Source organism: Perognathus longimembris, chromosome 8 (assembly GCF_023159225.1).
Source record: "Perognathus longimembris pacificus isolate PPM17 chromosome 8, ASM2315922v1, whole genome shotgun sequence".
Taxonomy (NCBI): Eukaryota; Metazoa; Chordata; class Mammalia; order Rodentia; family Heteromyidae; genus Perognathus; species Perognathus longimembris.
Genome location: NC_063168.1, coordinates 77,304,697 through 77,326,590, shown reverse-complemented (window position 1 = coordinate 77,326,590; position 21,894 = coordinate 77,304,697). Strand labels below are relative to the sequence as shown.

Below are 21,894 nucleotides of genomic sequence, written 5' to 3'. Positions count from 1 at the left end.
AGGGTAGGAAAGGCCATAAGACTCTTATCTTCAATTAACGACCAGAAAACTGGAAGTGGCGCGGTGGCTGAAGTGACAGAGTGCTAGCCTTGAGCTGAAGAGCTCAGGGACAACACCCAGGCCCAGAGTTCAGGCCTCACGACCAAAAAAAGAAGAAAAAGAAGAAGAAACCCATCAGTCCCATTGTAACTAACCTGCTCACTCTCCTTTTCATGTTTTCAAATGGAATACTCACTGACTAGTACAGCTCCTGGGGACCTATCCAAGGGCCTACTTCTTTCTCTTGCCTTGCTTGAATGTCGCCTGGTGAAAAAAACTGAAGCCTTATCATTGCAAGGCAAAATAAATGAAAGTGAGAAAGAGGGAGAGAGAAGGAAGGAGAGAAGAAAGGAAGGCAGGCAGGCAGGTATTCTCCACTTGAAATGTGGCCCTTTTATTTGAACTGAAAGGCGTCGCTACAAAGTGCAAACAAGTCTTTGGTAATTACTGAATATAATGAACATAACATCGGCATCAGGCCACTGGCCACAGTTAGAAAGTAAATAAATATATACAGGGCCTTCATCTCCCAACAGTGTCCCACGGTGGCTATGGAGTTCGCCCAGGAGCTGCCCACTGTCTTGGGTAATGAAGATAGAAGATAAACTAGTCATTCTGCAGACATTGTGGCTTGAGTTACAAATCACAGCCAGCCTCCCTCCACTGGTTTAAAGACTCAACTCCCTCCCCAGCCACCTGGCCTCGGCCGCACTCCAGTGCCAAGGCCCAGGCCCACGGGAGGCCGGCCCCGCGCCCGCTTCTACACCTGAGCAGTTCCATCACTACTACGTCTCAGACGGACTCACAAGCTCCCCATTTCACGGGGACCCCCATCAAGAAACCTGGTTTACTCTTTTGGAAGTGCCATACCCAGACACCTCAAGCTGCTTCCGTCTGTCGCCTACAAGAGGAGGGCAGAACGAGAGAACCGTCTCTGCACAAGCAGTGCGGGAGCGGGCAGCCGCCCGGAGGGGAGGACGGCGGCTGGGCGTGGGCGAGGCACGCCGCCTCCCGCTCCCGGAGGCAGGGGGTGGGGAAGCCCCCGGGCAGGGGCCGGGCCCGGCGCGCACCGGGACAGGCAAGTGCTCAGGGGATGCCCTCCGCCCTCCCGGGGGCCGCTCTGTCTGGAGAACACATGGAAAGCTCTGGCCAGTTAGAATGAGGCTATGAGGTATGAGAGTTGCTCACTGCTGAATTTAAAAAAAATTGCATAGAATTCAGTAATTTTGTGCCATATCTAACACCTAAAAAATGGGCAATTTTTATAAAACATCAAGCATTGAAAAAGCACACATGAGGTACAGGAATTTGGTTTTCAGCAACGTGAAGTTAGACTTCCCCACGTTCAAGTCTGGCCCGCCCACCTGTCTCCCATCAGAAGGGTCAGGAAAACGGGTCTTGCTCCATCTGGGACCATCCTGCCAGTGCCTGCGTTCTTCTGAGGTCTTCAGATGCAGGGTGGACGGAAGAGTCTGGTTCACAGCAAGGCCGTGTGTGCATGCACCGGCTGGAACCAAGCCCCTTCCAAACCCAGGTGAGACAAAGACATCCTAACGGCCGGTTACGGCATCATGTGTACACATGCTGGAAAGCTGAGAGGTTACACGCAAAGTCACAGGCCTGGCCGGTGGTGTCATGGGTAGATGCTGGCGAGCTGAGGTTAGGCCCTCAGGGGAAGGCGGCAGGCAGGTGGGTGGGTGGGCAGGTGAGCGGGCAGCCGGGAGGGCAGGCAGGCAGGGGGGTGGGTAGACGGGCGGGCAGGCGGGCGGGCAGCCGGGAGGGCAGGCAGGCAGGCAGGTGGGTGGGAGGGCAGGCAGGCAGGGGGGGTGGGTAGACGGGCGGGCAGGCGGGCGGGCAGCCGGGAGGACAGGCAGGTGGGCGGGCGGGCGGGCAGGCAGGCAGGCGGGTGGGTGGGTAGACAGGCGGGCGGGCGGGCGGGCGGGCGGGCAGGCAGGCAGGGGGGGTGGGTGGGTAGACAGGCAGGTGGGCGGGCGGGCAGGCAGGCAGGCAGGCGGGCAGGTGGGTGGGTAGACAGGCGGGCAGGCGGGTGGGTAGACAGGCAGTCAGACGGGCAGGTGGTTGGGTGGGTAGACAGGCGGGCGGGCGGGTGGGTAGACTGGCGGGCGGGGCGGGCAGGCAGGCAGGTGGGTGGACAGGCAGGCAGGCGGGTGGACAGGCGGGCAGGCAGGCGGGCAGGCAGGCGGGTGGACAGGCGGGCAGGCAGGCGGGCAGGCAGGATGGAGCGGGCGCCTCAGTACTCCTGCAGATATGTGTCCCTTTGGCAAACAAGGACTCCCTTTGTACATGTAGCTGCGAGGTCACCCAGATCTCGAGCCTCCCTGCCGACAAGCTGCCACCCAGGCCTCACCTGTCAGAGACTCTGGGCCTCGGAACCAGGCAGAGAAGACTTCAGAGGTATGCTGCCTTACTTAGAAAAAAACGGCACTTTTAGGCAGAATCAATTTAGGAACCCAAATGACTGAACTGTGCAATTTTACAGTAGCACCAATGTTTTCATTTTAAAAGAATTAAATAAAATCCTGAGAAGTCTAACATGAAGTGAAGACAGCCTGCGCCCCTGCCTGTCTGCTGTCTGCTTCTGCAAAGGTGGGTCCCAAGCAGCCGTGCTGCAGGGAGGCGGCAGGACTGCGGTTCTGAACGTCTGGGGTCTGGGCTTCTCCTGGGGTCCGCAGCTCCTGGGTCCTGGTCTGACCTCACGAGGAGTCCACAGCCCAGCTCAAGGGGCTCCGGCCTAGGAGACCCTGGGGCTTCTCTCCTGAGGTTCCTTCACGCAGACCGGACAACAGGCTCCTTCCACCCGTGAGGGCTCAGGACAGGGGGCAGGCGGGCAGGCTTCCACAAAGCAGGTGACCTGCCCATCCTAGAAGGAGAGAGACAGGCCTGTCATTCCCACAGCCCCCATGGGACACAGCTCTCCTGTGCCGTGGTCTATGCTGACCCATGGCCCTCCTGTGCCGTGGTCTATGCTGACCCGTGGCCCTCCTGTCCCGTGGTCTATGCTGACACACAGCTCTCCTGTCCTGTGGTCTATGCTGACCCATGGCCCTCCTGTGCCGTGGTCTATGCTGACCCATGGCCCTCCTGTCCTGTGGTCTATGCTGACCCGTGGCCCTCCTGTCCCGTGGTCTATGCTGACCCGTGGCCCTCCTGTGCCGTGGTCTATGCTGACCCGTGGCCCTCCTGTGCCGTGGTCTATGCTGACCCGTGGCCCTCCTGTCCCGTGGTCTATGCTGACACACGGCCCTCCTGTCCCGTGGTCTATGCTGACCCATGGCCCTCCTGTCCCGTGGTCTATGCTGACCCATGGCCCTCCTGTCCCGTGGTCTATGCTGACCCATGGCTCTCCTGTCCCGTGGTCTATGCTGACCCATGGCTCTCCTGTCCCGTGGTCTATGCTGACCCATGGCTCTCCTGTCCCGTGGTCTATGCTGACCCATGGCTCTCCTGTCCCGTGGTCTATGCTGACACACAGCTCTCCTGTCCCGTGGTCTATGCTGACCCATGGCCCTCCTGTGCCGTGGTCTATCTCCCCCAGCCCTCCTGCAAAGCCTCACAGAGAAGTCACTCACATTCCAGCCCAGGGATGCCGGGGACCCACAACGTCCATGAGAAAGGCTCACACCGGCCCCTGCTGGTGCCCACTGCCCTACACCAACCACGTCCTCAAAGCCTTAGTGGCCAGCTTCTAGAACTCTCCCGTGGGCTGCAGCCCACGCCCCTGCTCACGGGCAGCGCCCCATCCTACCTCCACTTGCCCACCCATCCACTTCCTGCCCGAGAGGACCATGTTCCCTCCTGCGTGCGGGTGACGCCCAGGCCAGGGCTGGCCATGAGGGCAGGGAAATGCCTCGCTGGTACTGTGGCACGCTGGTGGCTGTAGTGCGCATGTACCTTCCCAGTGGCTGCGTAGGTGCCCGGCTTGCTTGGCCCTCAGTCGGGGGAAGCTAGGCCCAGGGCCTGCGCACGCAGCACCTTCCTGCAGGTCTAGGGGGCTCCGTGGGAAAGGAGTAGGACAGAGGCCAGCTCGGAGGCAGCCACCCTCTCCCAAGAGAGACACGGGCACCAACGCGGGTCTGTACTCACTCTGCACTCACAAGTGGTGCACGCATCTTTTTTCCACTTTGCACTGTTGGCATGGGATTCGCCGTTGGTGTCCACACACTGTGTGGTGCTAAGTCGAGACTCCAGCATGTTGATCTGCAACAAGGCACAACACATCCTGGTTGCCTCCGAGCCACCCTGAAGCTCTTGTAAAAAACACCCCTGCCCCAAGTGAGCAATGGCTGGGACCTGGAGGTTTACTGATTGGACAGGTGGGGTCTAACCTGGAAGAGGTCCCCGGGCAGCACCCACTGGGACCTCAGAGCACCGTGGCAGGCGGCAGGAATCGCTACAGAATCCCCCACCCCACCCCCGTGGGACACAGCCTCACCTGCATCCATCGCCCCGACACCAAGACCTTGCAGTGCCCTGACCACAAGCTCTGCTGTGGACAGACTCACAGGGAACAAGGGCCACAGCCGGTACCTGTCTCCTGAGGTCTGTAATCGTCTTCTGCATCTCCTGGACAAATTCCTTGAAGTCGTTTGTCACTGCTCCTTCTGCGTGCTCGAAGGAAGCTGCCATGGTGGCATTGCTGGGAGTGTCATGCTTTCCACTGAGGGGAAGGAGGAGAGGAATGGTGAGTGGTCTCCTCACGTTCACCTACAGGCTCCAGGGGGCCTTCTGCAGGGCTCCCAGCGTCCAGCACAACCAAGGAGGACACAGAGCACAGACCAGTCCCTCCACACTGGGTGCCATCCCCGCTGAGTACGGCCTACCTGAGCCAGGAGCACGGAGTGACGAAGAAAGCTTCTACCAGACACGGGAGTGGAGGGTGGGGGAGGAGACTGCTCTCCACAACTGCACCCAGACTCACCTCAGCCCCTTCTGCGGTCTTGCTCTCCCAGAGGGCTCATCCTCCTGGTAGCTGAAATCCAGAGACCGCTTGCCCCGGAAGTGATAGGAGAATGCATTGAACTGCCCCCTGGTCCTGCAGTCTGGAGAAAGGCAAAGGTGCGCTAGCGTCAGTTGCTCTGACTTTAGGAGAAAGTAAGCACACCTTGTCAAAGGGCAACTGAAACATCTAGAAGACAGGCAGAGGCTGAGGGTCCTGGTGGAGCCTATTATCTAGCTGGCTGATCTGGTCCTGAACCCAGGTCCTCCAGCAGCACCATGTGGACAGACCAGCCCTCGGCATCTCAAACGCCCACCCCACCATCCTGCCATATGTATGTATATGCCTCGACCCCACAGCACACATAGAAAGAAGGCCTTGCCTGGCCCATCTGAGTCTGCCCACATCCCAGGTTGAGTGCCAGGAGGCACTCTGCCCCTTATCCCAACCGCTGGCATCAAGCCCAGGGTCCCACGGCATCTCCACTGTGGCCAAGGGCTCTCCACGCCCTAGGAGTGGGGAGGCCAGAGCTGGGTCTCACCTGGCCTCACCCCCCTTGTCCTCAAAGTCACGGCTGGTCAGGTTACAGCTGCCCTGTGTCTACTTTTCCTCCAGGAACACCCAGGCAAAAAATGAAGGCAGAAGCCAAATAAAGCCCTTTTCAAAATTCTAAATCTCAGCATGCCTCTATGGCCAGAAACCAAGAAACCAGTGAGGACAAAGCAGACTCAACTATCCAGGGCAGGAAACGTGCCCTGTCTGGATTCAAATCAAGGCTTCATTTTTGTCCATATAACACAACTGAGCAACAAGTCCCTTTCTATTTAGCAGCAAATTATCTGACCTCAGACTTCAGCCTAGGTGACCAAGTGCAATTCACTCGGCTCCCTCTTCTCAGAGCTCCGGACATGGCTCCTGGGACACAGGACACCCACAGCGTCCTGGTCCCTCCCACCCTGTGCCCTTGGCCGCAGACCTGATGGAGCCTCCTCCCAGAAGGCTTTCTACACCCTGAGGGTGACTGCTGGGCCGAGTGTGGGCTCTGGTGGGCCCTGCCTGGCCCTGGGCATGGCAAGTCTGCCAATGTGGGTGGTGCTTAGCAGCCAGAGTTGAGAGCTCTGCACCGACACACAGACATGGTCTGCCTATCCTGTCCAACGAACCCACATGGAGGGGAATGCTACAAACGGGAAGAAGGTCAAGGCAGACGGGAACTCTTCTGGTTAGGAAGCAGAAGGACCGGTGGGCGGATACAAAGCAAGAATCAGGAGGGAATTTGGTACTGTGGTACACACTAGTGTTCAGGAGATTGGAGTCAATGGCACAATCTGAACAAGACCGACAAATTAGAGAACAGAATTTATTAGTGCAAAATTAAACAGTTTTGAACACAATCCTAGAACATCCCGGATTACTTTTAAAAAATGCATCTTATACACATGATTATACAGATACAAAAACACAGACATGGACATACACATAGAAAGGTAAAAGATCGAGTAAAATGTTAGTCACTGGTGAAGTACAGGAGTTCTTTGCAGTACCTCAGATATCACTGCAATGACGTCAAGACTGTGGGTGCATGTGTGCATGCACGGTGTGTAACAGAGGTGTGCATATGGAGATGTGCACATTGCATGCATGGCCTAGGGCAGTGGTGTGTGCTATGTGTACACAGGGACACGTGTGCAGCACATGCAGTGGTGCCGCGTGCTTGTGTATCTGGCATATCCCTATAGGCACATGTACACGCGTGTATGCAGGGTGTGCAGCGGTGCTGAGTGGACATAGGGGCATGTTTCCCAGTCAACAGGTTTAAATTCCTTTTCTGGCCAAGAGGAACTACCAAGAGTGGCAAAAAGTCAGTGAGGTCCCACCTCCTCAATCCACAAGCCAAGTGGCTCAGGGAGGAAGATCAAGGTTTGAGGGCCCCCGCCCCTGCCCCGGGCCAAGGCACAGGGTGAGGATTGCCCTACCCAGAGCCAATGCAGAGAGTTAGGAAACCTCCCCCTCCCCAGGCCACGGAGAGAGCAAGGATTGCCCCCTTACCCTGAGCCAAGGCAAAGGAACCCCTGTCCCCAGGGCCAAGGCAAAGAGTGAGGACCACCCCCCCACCCAGGGCCAAAGCAGAGAGTGAGGACCGCCCCCCACCCAGGGCCAAAGCAGAGATTGCCTGCCCCCTCAAGGACCAAGCAGAGGGTAAGGATGACCCCCCCTACCCAGGGATGAGTCAGAGAGCGAGGAACCCCCCTGCCCTGCCCATAGTGGGGTACTCCTCCCAGACCTGTGGACTTTCTTAGCCATGGAGCACAAAACCTGGCCACGTTCCTCTAAGCAGCTGTGGGACCTGTTAAAATGACTGGAAAATGAGAGCTTGTATCTGAGAATGAGAGGAATGGCTTTCCCCCAGTTTTCTCCAAGCATTGAATGAACTAAGTTGCCAGGCTGAGGAAAAAGCACCAACACTGTAGCCAGTGAGAATCTAAAACAAAAGCACGGTAAGCCAGATGCTGCTCCCCCCCCCCCCCCCAACATGGTTCACAAGGGAGTAGGGGCTTCTGAACACTGGGTACACAGCAAGAGCAATTTTACATTTTAATGTTTATTCTCTTGGACTGCATGTGCATCAGACCGGAGACACACTTCACGTGTGCCTGTGTGCAAGTTTGCGCACTGTCGCACAATCTTTCTCTCTCCCCTTCCTTCCCTCCCTCCTTCCCTCCCATTGAAGGTGTTAAAAACAAATCTAGGGGCTGGGGATATGGCCTAGTGGCAAGAGTGCCTGCCTCATATACATGAGGCCCTGGGTTCGATTCCCCAGCACCACATATACAGAAAATGGCCAGAAGTGGCACTGTGGCTCAAGTGGCAGAGTGCTAGCCTTGAGCAAAAAGAAGCCAGGGACAGTGCTCAGGCCCTGAGTCCACGCCCCAGGACTGGCAAAAAAACAAACAAACAAACAAAAAAAACAAATCTAATACTCAATCCAGATTGCAACATTTGCTAATCATCCTGTGCGGCTACTTTTGGGTAAATGAGATGGAGGAGAAGGTAGTGTCTGAATTCTGGGCATTTCTTGTTGAACCCCTTCTCCAGGGGACACAGGTGGGCCAAGCGGGGCCAGCGGGGCCCCTCTGTGCTGTGTGACCAGGACCTCCCCCATCTTCCTGAAACATTAGTTTGCCACAAACAGCAGGTCACACGAATTGGGTTCTAAATGTTTCCTAGCTTAATATCTACAAGCTGTAATCATAGTTTGAAAAAAGCCAAAATTGTGCACGAATTGGAAGCCAGAATCAGAGGTTAACCATGACAGAGACTTAGGAATGCCAAGTTGGTCAGTGGCCACCGCAAGCTGGTAGCTGCAGCCAGTGGGTGGCGGCATGGTGGGTGGAGCGTTAGGGTGGCAGCCACACGGGCAGGGCTGTCGGGACGGGAGAGCAGGTATCCCAGATGGGCCAGGATGGCACTCGAGTGCCCTCTTTATCAGGCCTCGAACCCTGACAGCCGGGATCCCGGTACCCACAGAGCACTCTGACGCTTTGGATACAGATAACTGGAACACCCAGAATAAACCATCTAAAAGGTAACTAGATATAGTTGATATGCTTTTTTGATATTTTTGTTTTTCATCTTTTTATTTGTACTTGTATTTATTGAGGTTTTAAAGAAAAAACAGGAAGGTTGGAGTTCCTTGCAGACTCTTTTAGCTGTCCTGACTACCTGGGGGCCTCGTGTCCAGCAGCATATTAGCACCAGGGTCTCCAGTGAGGCTGACACAAAGGAACGCCTGGGCTGCCCGTCAGGCAGCGTAGAGCCATGACAACAAGACGCCACGCTGCTAGCTCAGACCGTGACTGTACACACCATGCCTCCTATCGTTACTCTACAGTGCAGTGCCGTCTACTTCAACAGAGAGAAACAGCCACATGGCTGTGTGCACTGGCCGGGCATCTGGCCTCCTGATCCCATCCACAGGCCCCGGTGTGCCTGCCCACCCCACCCAGGCCCCGGGAAGTGCCTGCTGTTGCACGCCTGTGGCGATCAAATACATAACTCTCAGAGTTACACATGTAACAGCTCCGTCACGGAGGCACTCGACGGCGTGAGCATACCACCGGGAAGGCTGGTGCCACCCCTGCAGGAGACAGTGGGCGCCACGTACCTTCGCAGCAGTCCTGCCACAGCCGGAGGTCCACTCGGGGAATGTCCCGGCAGCTGCCGTAGCCATGAGGGAACTCCGCCACCCGAAACACGTCCGCCTGCACGTGGGTGATGTTGTCCGAGTTGTCACACAGGATCCTGGCCAGGGACGCCTGCTTGATCTGCGTCAGCTGAGCCGGGGAGAACACCCCCGGGTTTTCGTACCACAGCCTGCACGCCAGAACGGGGAGCAACTCAGTCCCCCGGAGCCAAGGCAGGAACCTCCTCCCCGACTGGAAGACTCATCTGGCTCAACCTCCCACCCAAGGAGAGGAAAAGGAAGACGCGCAGACAGGAGAGGCTGCTCTCCCTGCAAGGGGCCACCTGTCCAGGTTCTCGGGCAGGTGAGGCCACCTTCCCGCACATGGTCACTGGCCAAAAATGAGGCTGTCTCACAGAGTTCCAGCTACAGAAGACAGGGGCTTCTCGCTGGCTGGGATCTGGACATTCAGCTGCAGCCTCAGCATGCAGGATGCACACACCCGAGGCCTGGATGTGCGGCTGCAGACAGGACTAGGAGAGAAGGGGCCTCTTCCCCCTCCTGGACCCCAAGGCCCGGGAAAGGTGGGGGCAGGCAGACCCTGCCGTGTGCTGGTGCCTACCGGTCCCCATCCCGCAGACGCCGGAACTGTGTGCTGAGCAGGCACAGCAGGGTGGGCCCCAGGAGGCTGCCAGGAACCACATCTTCCACCATGAGGGCTGGGAACAGATCGATGTTGAGTGTGGAGCCATAGAGCCTAGGGTGAAAGCAGCACAGACATCCGTTTGGCATCTGATACAAAAATGGAGGCAAGGAAAAGACTTCATGTTATGTATGTAGATTGCACCTCTTTTTAGTGTGTGTGTGTGTGTGTGTGTGTGTGTGTGTGTGTGTGTTGGTGCTAGGACTTGAAAGGGACTGGGCACGGCCCTGAACTCTTGTGCTCAAGGTTGGCACTCTACCACTTGAGCCACAGCTCTACTTCTAGCTTCTGGGTATTTAATTTGAGATAAAGTCTCAGACTTTCCTGCCAAGGCTGGCTTTGAGCCACAATACTCAAATCTCGGCCTCCTAAGTTTCTCTATTACAGCTGTGAGCGGCTGGGGACATGGCCTAGTGGCAAGAGGGCTTGCCTCGTATGGGTGTGAGCACTGGTGCTGGCTATACTAGTCATCTTTGTTTTCATGTACCTGTGGCTCAGCTCAGAACAGGGGCTCACCGCTCTTGCCATCTGCACGACCCGGGAGGCCATTACCAGAAAGATTACAGTTCAAGGGCAGCCAAGCAAAGAGCTGTGTGAGACTCCATCTCAAAAGAAAACTCTGGGCCCCAGGTTCAATTGAGTCCAGCATGAGCAAGATGTTGAGACTCTACCTCAAAACTAACCAGCACAAAAAGGGTTAGGGGTGTGGCACAGTGGTCTTGAGTTCAAGCCCTTGCCAGTACTGCCAACAGAACAAAAGAGACACAAAAGGACCAACTCATCATACTTCAGTCTTTTTCCTACTTTTCGTCACACGACTATCCAAGATGCATGCACACTGAAAGCTAAGAGAACTGAGAAAACGGAGCGCCGCCTTTCCCTCCAGGCTCGGGAACAGATGGGCAGGATCGCTTGGGGTCTGTTACGCGGGACAGTCATCTCACAAGTTGAACATTTTGTTTTGTAAGTTGGCATCTACTCCATGGAGGAAGCCCCAACTACTCATGTTCTTCTAAGCTTGGCAACTGCCAATTGTTCCTTCCACTGACAAGATATCACCGGGAGTCGCCTGCCAGAGTCGGAGTGTATGCCCCACACCTCCCCTTCTGTCATCTTTCTGTCTCCCACTCCCCGGGGATTCGCGGGCTGGAAGGATCTGCTATGGGAAAGAGCCTCCAGGGTACCCTAGGGGCCTCCTCACACCAGACCAGACACTGCAAGCCAGGCTACAGGCGGCACAGAGCAGGAGCAGCCCAGCTGTGTGGAAATGCAGAACTTCACCCAGCTGCCAGCCAGTGCAGAAGACGGCTGGCCGTTCCCCAGGTCTGTTGGGAACCGCTGCATACGGTACTGGGCTTCTTCTCCACTGCCGGCCGTGGGGTGATAGAACAGATGCATGACTAGCTATCCCTCTCCGCCTCACAAGCAAGTAGCCCAGGCTGCATTCTGAAACGGTTTAGCAAGGACGAAAGACTAGCTGACTGACCTATGACCTATGGCAGTCTGTATAAGAACAGAGCCAGGACGTTTATAAAAACTAGTCGGCATACATCCCGGCTAAGGCACTCTGGGAAAAACCCACGCTGCGCGTGTGGAGATGAACTCTCACTGCGTCTGGATTCCAATTCCGTGATCTCCACGAGCCCTAGAGGCCTCGGGATGGAATTCACAACAAACCACAAGGAAGAATCCTGAGGCTCTGGGTCTGACCAGTGTGGGGACTTGCACTGAGCTGCAGAGGGGGCACGGGTGAGGTCATGAGGGTGAGGTCAGGAGCAAGGTCACAAAGGACACGGCACAGGGAACACCAATGAGGTCATGAGGGCAAAGTCACGAGGGAACACAGTTGAAGATCACAAGGACAGTTATGATCTTTCTTTAAAGGGTTAAGTGGAAATTAGCAGATCTTACATGTAAAATGGCCTTTCCCTGGCCCATAGATCCAAGACCAGGAGAATCATAAAGGGAGAATGGATGAGTAATTATTCTTATTTCTGTAAGACAGGATGCATGTAAACAGTGCCACAAGCAACCTGAAATAAAGTGAGGGAGCAAAGGACAAAGGGCACTGGTGGTCACCTCCTGTACTAGAGACCTGGAGGCCTCATTGGTCTTACAACGTGACGGAAGGTGTAGGAAGCAACCTGGCTGCGGATGAGGCACTCCGCTCACAGCCAGACCGGGCCCCATGCCCGGGACAGCAGAGTCTCAGAGCCCCACGCCGGGCTGGCGCAGTTTCTGCGCGCTCTGCTGGCGGCCCGTTCTTCTCTTCTCAGGGGGCAGCGTCCTCTCCATGGAGGGTCTAAGAGCTGGCCATCTAGGCTGACCTGCCAGGCCCGGCACCTAGGAGAGGCCTCCCCCCAAACACAGGGCCAACCACACCCTGCTTAAGAGCAAACTGCTTCTCTGCCCATTCGAACCAAAGCCAGGCATTCACAACTCTCATCTTCACCAAAAACTTCCTGGCTCACAGAGCCTTCTGAGCAGATGAGAGTGAGTCTGGTGGGCAAGGCTGATCCCACCTGGTTCACACCCAGCAACACAGCTACAGTCCAGGACACTGGCACACGGGGCCTTCCAGACAGGACACTGGACACACAGGAAGCCTTCCACACAGGACACTGGACACACAGGCCTTCCACACAGGACACTGGACACACAGGCCTTCCACACAGGACACTGGGCACACAGGAAGCCTTCCACACAGGACACTGGGCACACAGGACACTGGGCACACAGGACACTGGACACACAGGCCTTCCACACAGGACACTGGACACACAGGCCTTCCACACAGGACACTGGGCACACATGGGCCTTCCACAGAGAACACTGGGCACACAGGGATCTTCCACACAGGACACTGGGCACACAGGCCTTCCACACAGGACACTGGGCACACAGGGATCTTCCACACAGGACACTGGACACACAGGCCTTCCACACAGGACACTGGGCACACAGGGATCTTCCACACAGGACACTGGGCACACAGGGATCTTCCACACAGAACACTGGGCACATATGGGCCTTCCACACAGGACACTGGACACACAGGGATCTTCCACACAGGACACTGGGCACACAGGGATCTTCCACACAGGACACTGGGCACACAGGGATCTTCCACACAGAACACTGGGCACACAGGGATCTTCCACACAGGACACTGGACACACAGGGATCTTCCACACAGAACACTGGGCACATATGGGCCTTCCACACAGGACACTGGACACACAGGGATCTTCCACACAGGACACTGGGCACACATGGGCCTTCCACACAGGACACTGGACACACAGGGATCTTCCACACAGGACACTGGGCACACATGGGCCTTCCACACAGGACACTGGACACACAGGGATCTTCCACACAGGACACTGGGCACACAGGAAGCCTTCCACACAGGACACTGGACACACAGGGATCTTCCACACAGAACACTGGGCACACATGGGCCTTCCACACAGGACACTGGGCACACAGGGATCTTCCACACAGGACACTGGACACACAGGGATCTTCCACACAGAACACTGGACACACAGGGATCTTCCACACAGGACACTGGGCACACAGGCCTTCCACACAGGACACTGGGCACACACAGGCCTTCCACACAGGACACTGGGCACACAGGGATCTTCCACACAGGACACTGGGCACACAGGCCTTCCACACAGGACACTGGGCACACAGGCCTTCCACACAGGACACTGGACACACGGGGATCTTCCACACAGGACACCGGACACACAGGCCTTCCACACAGGACACTGGGCACACAGGGATCTTCCACACAGGACACTGGGCACACAGGCCTTCCACACAGGACACTGGGCACACATGGGCCTTCCACACAGGACACTGGGCACACAGGACACTGGACACACAGGACACTGGACACACAGGCCTTCCACACAGGACACTGGGCACACAGGACACTGGACACACAGGACACTGGACACACAGGCCTTCCACACAGGACACTGGGCACACAGGCCTTCCACACAGGACACTGGGCACACAGGGATCTTCCACACAGAACACTGGACACACAGGGATCTTCCACACAGGACACTGGACACACATGGGCCTTCCACACAGGACACTGGACACACAGGGATCTTCCACACAGGACACTGGGCACACAGGGATCTTCCACACAGGACACTGGGCACACAGGCCTTCCACACAGGACACTGGACACACATGGGCCTTCCACACAGGACACTGGACACACAGGGATCTTCCACACAGGACACTGGGCACACAGGCCTTCCACACAGGACACTGGACACACAGGGATCTTCCACACAGAACACTGGGCACACAGGGATCTTCCACACAGGACACTGGGCACACAGGCCTTCCACACAGGACACTGGACACACATGAGCCTTCCACACAGGACACTGGACACACAGGCCTTCCACACAGGACACTGGACACACAGGCCTTCCACACAGGACACTGGACACACAGGCCTTCCACACAGGACACTGGACACACAGGGATCTTCCACACAGGACACTGGACACACGGGGATCTTCCACACAGGACACTGGACACACAGGCCTTCCACACAGGACACTGGGCACACAGGCCTTCCACACAGGACACTGGACACACATGGGCCTTCCACACAGAACACTGGGCACACAGGCCTTCCACACAGGACACTGGGCACACAGGGATCTTCCACACAGGACACTGTGCACACAGGACACTGGACACACAGGGATCTTCCACACAGGACACTGGGCACACAGGCCTTCCACACAGGACACTGGGAACACAGGGATCTTCCACACAGGACACTGTGCACACAGGACACTGGACACACAGGGATCTTCCACACAGGACACTGGGCACACAGGCCTTCCACACAGGACACTGGACACACAGGCCTTCCACACAGAACACTGGACACACAGGGATCTTCCAATCAGGACAGTGGACACCACACACAGGCTGTGCATACTACTCACCTTTTCAGCTTCTCCCGAATCTCAGGGTTCTTGATCTCATTTTTGAGGTCCTCGAAGGTGTGGGCAGCCGACAGGTTGCAGTAGACCCTGTAGTCGTGATAGGGTGGGATGCCGTGGTCTCGGCCCCGCTGGATGTTCATGGCGGCGAGGTCAAGGGCCACCGTCCGCGCCATGGAGAACAGTCGCTCCGTGAGCTCTGTGTTCAGCAGCTGTGTGGGCACGCGCATCTTCCCTGCCACCCCAAACAGTCCCCTGAGAAGAGGGTCGATGCCCCCCTCGTTCACAATCCGGAAGGGGGAGAAGAAGGCCTTGTGCAGGGGAATATGGCCCTGCGGAATGGGCTGGAAGTTCGCGTCCAGCCGGTAGAGCACCGGGTTGATCAGCGTGTGGCCGAACCTGAAGGCGGCGGTGGCGAAGGCGTTGAAGATGCCGGCGTTGACGCCGGGGTCGTAGCCTCGGTACTCCCCGAGCATCTTCATGCCCACGGCCCCCAGGACCTTCGGGAGCCAGTGACGGTAGGTGATGTGCTGGATCTCTGCCCCCACGATCTTGCGGGTCTCGTGGTAGATGGTGTCGCCGTCCCAGTGCGGGTTCAGCCGGAGCAGCTGGGCCGCGATGCGGTTGTGCTCGCGGAACCACAGCGTGTGCATGCTGGTGAGGCCCAGCTGCTCGTTGGCCCGGTGGTCCCCGGCCAGGAAGCAGGGGATGGGGCTCTCGTTCTCATCCCGCATGCACTCGGTGGGAGGCCCCGTGGCGAAGGGCAGCAGGGGCTTCCCGGACCTCTGCACGATGCCTTGCCGGAGCAGGCCTCGGTGGCTGGCCAGGTCGCGGATGCCGCGCGCCTCGTGGTCGGAGCTGCCGTACACGTTGGAGGCGTCGATGTAGGAGGTGAGCTGGTTGATCTGCTCCCGGGGGTAGACGGAGTTCATGAGCAGGGACGTCATGCCGCTGCCGCACACCGGGCTGGAGCGCACGAAGAACATGCAGCGGGCCCCGCCGCGCACCCGCGGGTCGTGGGGCGGGATCATGATGGAGAAGCAGGGCGGGTCGTTGGTGCACACGGCGCTGCAGTGCTGCCCGTCCGAGAAGCGCGCCTCGCTCAGCGCCACCCACGGTGGAGTCCAAGTCGTGGTCCAGGAACTGCCCCCACTGCATGAGCATGTGCGTGAACCGCCCGTCGGGGGTCACCTCCTCCGAGCCCATCAGCGTGGTGGACACCAGGCGGGGCATGGGCAGCGCGTGCCCGTGGTAGCGGCGCCGGGCGTTGACGCCGCGCGGCGTGTTGAAGCCGTTCTCGTACACGGCCTTCAGCAGGCGCTCGAAGGCCGTCAGCGAGGCGCCCCACATGGGGTGCTGCAGGTTGTTGCAGGTGCCGTCGTGCGTGCGGTACTTCTGGTGGAAGCACATGTCGGAGCAGTTGTTCACGCGCCGGTGCGCCGTGCAGCCCGACAGGTTGGCGATGAGGCTCAGGTAGGGCGGCGACACCAGGTCATTGTAGTGGTAACCTGCAACGCACGGGGCACGCGAGGGCTCGGCGGGGCGTCCACCGGAACCGGAAGCCGCCGGGGGGAGGGAGGGGAAGCTCAGCGCACGCGCACCAGGACCGAAACCCGTGATGCACAGGGCAACAACGGAACCGGAAGCCGCCAAGGGGGGGGGGCGGAAGCTGGGCGCACGCGCACCAGGACCGAAACCCGTGATGCACAGGGCAACAGCGGGTGTCCACCGGAACCGGAAGCCGCCATGGGGGGGGGAGGGGAAGCTCAGCGCACGCGCACCAGGACCGAAACCCGTGATGCACAGGGCAACAGCGGAACCGGAAGCCGCCAAGGGGGGGGGCGGAAGCTGGGCGCACGCGCACCAGGACCGAAACCCGTGATGCACAGGGCAACAGCGGGCGTCCACCGGAACCGGAAGCCGCCATGGGGGGAGGGGAAGCTCAGCGCACGCGCACCAGGACCGAAACCCCGATGCACAGGGGGACAGCGGGCGTCCGCCGGAACTGAAGCCGCCATGGGGGGAGGGGAAGCTCAGCGCACGCGCACCAGGACCGAAACCCGCGATGCCCAGGGGAACGGCGAGGCTCCATGCACGCGCACCAGGACCGGAAGTCGCCATTGGGGGTGGGAGGTGGGAGAGGGGGAGCTCCGCGCACGCGCACCAGGACCGAAACCCATGATGCACAGGGGAACGGCGGAACCGGAAGCCGCCATGGGGGGAGGGGAAGCTCAGCACACGCGCACCAGGACCGAAACCCGCGATGCCCAGGGGAACGGCGAGGCTCCATGCACGGCCACCAGGACCGGAAGCCGCCATTGGGGGTGGGAGGTGGGAGAGGGGGAGCTCCGCGCACGCGCACCAGGACCGAAACCCCGCGATGCCCAGGGCGACAGCGGGCGTCCACCGGACCCGGAAGCCGGTCTGCTGGGGCGGGGAGGGGGCTCTGCGCACGCGCACCAGGACCGAAACCCGCGATGCCCAGGGGAACGCTGCCCACGGCCGCGGGGCCCGGAAGCCGCCTCGTGCGGGGCCCGCTCCGCGTGCGCCCAGGGGAAGGAGGGCGGGGCAGGGACTGACTTGTTCCGTTCAGGTCGACCATGAGGCCGTGCTGCACGTGGTCCTGGATGAGCTGCAGCGTCCGCTCGAAGATCTCTCCGGCCCGCGCCTGCCCCACCGTGTAGGGGTCCCGGGGGTAGCGGAACAGCGCCAGCAGGTCGTTGGGCGAGCGCGGCCGGCTGGCGGGCGGCGAGGGAAAGGAGCGAGAAACCAGTCACCGGAGGCCCGGCCGACCCGTGCGAGGGGGAGGCCACGGCTACGGTGACAGCACGGGGTCCCCTACCTGGCTCATCCCGGGCGGAAGGCGACAGAACGACAGACAGACAGACAAGAACCACAGACACTAAAAACAAACCATCAATACGTCAAGAGAGAGCCACGGGAATCGCGTTTCGACTACGGAGCAGGAACACGGCCAGCACCGCCCACCTAAACCCGAAAGCCGCTCTGAAAAGGCCTCGCTGCCCCCAGTCTGTCAGCAAGGAGCCGAAAGAATGAGTTCAGCCTGCTGAAGACGGTTTGCGTGCGGATCACGGCTCAGAGCCTGTTTGGAAAGGATCCGACCTGCTGGCACCTAGAGAAGCCACAGCCCACGCTGCCTGAAGGATGAGCAGCAAGCCTTTCCATCAGATAAAACAGGCGAAGCCTGGCAACCGGGACTGCGCGCCCGCCACCCCCAGCCCGGCGCCCGCCGGCCCCAGGCCCCCCTCACCTGTCAAACAGGTGTGTCCGCGTCGAGTTTATGGCTCGGTCCACAGTGGTAATGGCTTCCACAATAGAGGTAGCAACAAATGGATCACCATTTCGACTGACATCAGGAACTGGGAAAACATGAGCACAGGGCAGCACTCAGCCACGCCTAGACACGACTTCATCTAGACACACACCATGCTTTCCTCCCAAAGTGATTCCTGCTTTTCAAACCAAAGCTTACGTTACTTCATCACAAGTTCTACTCCACTCTGTCTGCGCCCATGCAAAGATGGGAAGGGGATGTCGGGGGGCGCACTGAGCTCCCCCTGGGATCCAGCCGGTGGTGAACACCGAACAGGCCTTTCAAGCATCTGTGTTCTCCCAGAAGTCCAGCCCTCACCAGCTCCGCTCCTCCTCACCCCCCTCAGGATGCACCTCAGACGCCCCCCTTACCAGTCACACTCAGCACCATGCTAACTGAGGCGTAGCCGATGGTGTTCCGGGCCACGCATTCATAGCGACCCGAATCTGCAGTTCCAACATCATTGATAGTCAGGAAGCCTTCGGGGCTGATGTGAAACTTCCCACTCTCTGTCACCTGGACCCCATCCTGGCATAAAACAGAGCAGTATCACAGTCAGACTCGGAGACTGAAGCTGCCCTCCTCAGAGGTGGATGGTCTGCGTTAAGACTTCAGAAGTGGAGACATCAGAGAGGCTCAGATCCATCCCACCTAAAAAGGAAGGTGCTGCTTGCCGTTCTTCCCAGTGACTTGAACTAGCAGCTCTTCACAGGCAGATGTGTGGCTGAGGACAGAGCTCTAGGCAAAGCCGGGTATCACTGAGAGTGAGTGTGAGCAGGGGCAGAGCACACAGTAGACTCACGTGGGCCGGGGGCTCCGTGAGGAGGCCCCAGAGGGCACCAGGGAATCCCCCGGGGCCAGACCCAGGAAGGACCCGCCACATGCCAGGCCACAGTGTGTGTGGAGAGGACAGAGGAGGAGTTGGGAGCCCTCACTGCCTTAGCACCCTCCCCTCCCCGTAGGGACCCTGTGACACCATCACCCTCCCATGGTCCACTGTACACTGTGAGCCCTACCGGGCTCTCTCAACCAGGCTGAACGGCAGAGAAGGAAATAAAGGGAAAACCAGCTTCCTTGCCTATGCACATACATGGACAGGGTTTTTTGCTTGGCTGCTGGAAAGCGTGCTCTCATCAGGAGGAGGGCTTGGGGACATTTTTAACCCCTGCTTACAGCAAGCCTTTTCTGAGCAGAGTGTGAGGAGGAGCAGGGAGGTGGTGGTGGCCACACTGCCGTGGAGGAAGGGGACCTGGCGGCTCCTTACCTTGTTCCAGGTGATGGCTGGCTCCGGCTCCCCCTGGGAGCTGCACGGGAGCTGCACGTTACTGCCCACCTCGACAGTCAGGTCCCTGGGGATGCTGGCGAACACCGGGGTGACTGGAAAGAGAGTTACTCGTGTAGCTGGGGACGCCCCAGGACGCTCGGAACAAAGAGTGGAACCTGTACACACTACGCTTAGGCCGAGCCGGGGCCTCCGCAATGGGACTTCCCTGGCTCCTGGCAGCCGCAGTGCCCAGAGTCAAGGGCCACAGGGACTCAAGGTGACCTGCTGCCCTGTTCCAGCCTCGAAGCTGCCTCCTGCCCTGGGCTCCGTGCCCTGCCCGGGGCCCCGCACAGGCCCGGCGGCTGCCCCGCGGGCAGCAGGGCGACCCGCTGTGGTACCGCTGCCGCGGGGACACACAGAACTTCAGGGAGCAGAGCTTCCGCCCCTGACAGGCCAGGGCCCCTGGGCCCCTCTGAGGAATCTCACCCAGCGCGGGTCACATCCCAGACAAGGTAGGATGAGGACAAGCTTGTCTAACCCAGACTCAGGGCCAGGCTTGAGAAAATACAAGAAGCTTCCGTGCAATCCCAGACCCTTGCCTCGGGTACCAGAGGAATCAAGCGCCCGCAGGCTGGGCCGTGCCCACTGCCCACAGCCCGTCTCCGTGTCTCTTAACACCACCCTCGGGCTGGGCAGCCTGGACATCTCCAGGGGTCACTTCTGGGACCTGTGCACTTGACAGTGCTCCTTCATCGTCTGACCCTGGCTCCTCCGGGAGAGAAGAGACGACCCTTCTCGCCCGAAGGCACAGGCGGGGGAGACGGGCAGGAGAGGCTCCACCGCGAGGGGCACACAGGAGGCAGTGCCCCTTGGGAGATGTGCTGGGCCGCCACAGCCTCCAGCCTGCACTCCCTAAGGAACCGCCCGGGAATGCGTTTGGCAGCACCCTTCTCTCAAGGGAGCCTCGTTTACCAGAAGAGCCGCGGGCTAGGGTCTAACAAGCCGGCCTCCCGGAGCTCAGTGAGCCCTCCGTGACAGAATAAACACAGTACTTACGAGGAACCGGTAAGGAGTTGACAGGCTACCCGGAGAGCCCTGGGGAAGGCAAGTGCAGACCCGACCAAGCGCAACACCACCAGCACACTGCCGTGCGGTCGGCGCAGCCAATCAGACCCGGATAGACCCCGGCGCCACCTACCTCTGGGCTGCACGACGAGGTGGGCCACGACCTTCTGAGAGCCAATGATGTTGACCGCCTGGCACTCGTACTGGCCCTGGTCATGCAGGGCCACCCCCGAGATCCTGAGCGTGCCAGATGAGAGCACCAGGTGCCGCCTGTCCACAGAGAGCGGGCTCCCTAGGGGACACGGGACACGCTAGACACAGGACCGCCTGTCCACCAAGGGGACATCCTTTAAGCCAGGTATAGACACTGGTGCTTGAGAGCGAGCGGGACACTGGCTTCTGGGGACACTTTTATCTCCAAGGATGGCAGCACCCTACAGCCTGAGCGTTGCCTATCAGGACAGCTGCTCTTTGGCCACCCCAGCCGATGCCCCTCTAAGGCCAAGCGGATTGTCTGTCAGCCGACGAGGGAGGGCCAGGACAGTGTGGGCGCCGGGCTTCTGAGGGGCAGGGCCCACGCCGGGCTGCCTCCTGTGCAGGGTTTGGCGCGCTCGTCTGTGAGCCGACCTCGCCTCCTGCTGCCCCGGGCAGAGGCCTCTGCAGGCGTGGACACCACAGGCACGCTTTGGTTCAAGGCAGAGTGGAAAGGCTTGGGTTTTGCTGACGGAGGTCAGCCTGCTTCTTGCTTCCCAGAGGAGAGGCGTGAAGGAGGCGGCAGGGCCGGAGCCCACGCTTACCTCCTTTGGTCCAGGCGATGACGGGCTGGGGGTGCCCCTTGGCCTCGCACTGGAAGTCGACGGTCTGACCCTCGGTGACCACCCTGTTCTCGGGCGTCACAGTAAACTGAGGAAGTGCTGTGTGAAAACATTCCAAAGACAACATTTAGGGACAGCACTGGGTAAAAATGCCACACCAGCAGAGGCTGATAGGGTAACAGGCTACACCTACAAGCATCTCCGAAAGAAAAAGAGGGCTGAAAATAGGCCAAGAATGGTGTGTCCTTGGCACCATGCAAACGCTCATGTGCACAGACCATGGGCGAGGCCACACTGCTCCCAGGGGGAGGCGGGGGTAACATGGACGGGCACTGTCCCCCCCCCCCCGCCTGCAGTGAGAGGTGGGACTGGTTAACACGTCAGTGGTGCTCACAGTGACAGAAGGCATCGCTACTGCACAAGCTACCCAAGAGGCAGCCATTTGTACAAAAGACACAAGTACAGAAAAGGAAAGCTCATTGTGCGCTGCGGGGCTGGGTCTGTGAAGACGCGCAGATCCGCCACGAGCAGCAGTGAGGC

General features: G+C 59.0%; 1 protein-coding gene and 1 long non-coding RNA gene across 2 annotated transcripts in view; one reads left to right on the top strand and one right to left on the bottom strand.

The window, feature by feature from the left end:
* The first annotated feature begins 1,622 nt into the window (after positions 1 to 1,622).
* Positions 1,623 to 2,387, top strand: LOC125356762. The gene is made up of 3 exons (XR_007211959.1): positions 1,623 to 1,732; positions 2,047 to 2,062; positions 2,272 to 2,387. It is a non-coding gene; the product is annotated as an uncharacterized LOC125356762 (long non-coding RNA).
* Positions 2,253 to 21,894, bottom strand: part of Pxdn (peroxidasin) — a 65,851-nt gene continuing 46,209 nt past the window's right edge. The window contains 14 exon segments of the mRNA XM_048353474.1: positions 2,253 to 2,920; positions 4,144 to 4,257; positions 4,588 to 4,717; positions 4,979 to 5,099; positions 9,162 to 9,370; positions 9,802 to 9,936; positions 14,880 to 15,988; positions 15,990 to 16,384; positions 17,457 to 17,614; positions 18,148 to 18,256; positions 18,582 to 18,738; positions 19,475 to 19,587; positions 20,673 to 20,831; positions 21,337 to 21,453. Of these exon segments, the coding sequence (XP_048209431.1) occupies positions 2,792 to 2,920; positions 4,144 to 4,257; positions 4,588 to 4,717; positions 4,979 to 5,099; positions 9,162 to 9,370; positions 9,802 to 9,936; positions 14,880 to 15,988; positions 15,990 to 16,384; positions 17,457 to 17,614; positions 18,148 to 18,256; positions 18,582 to 18,738; positions 19,475 to 19,587; positions 20,673 to 20,831; positions 21,337 to 21,453 (3,155 nt within the window). The 3' untranslated portion in view covers positions 2,253 to 2,791.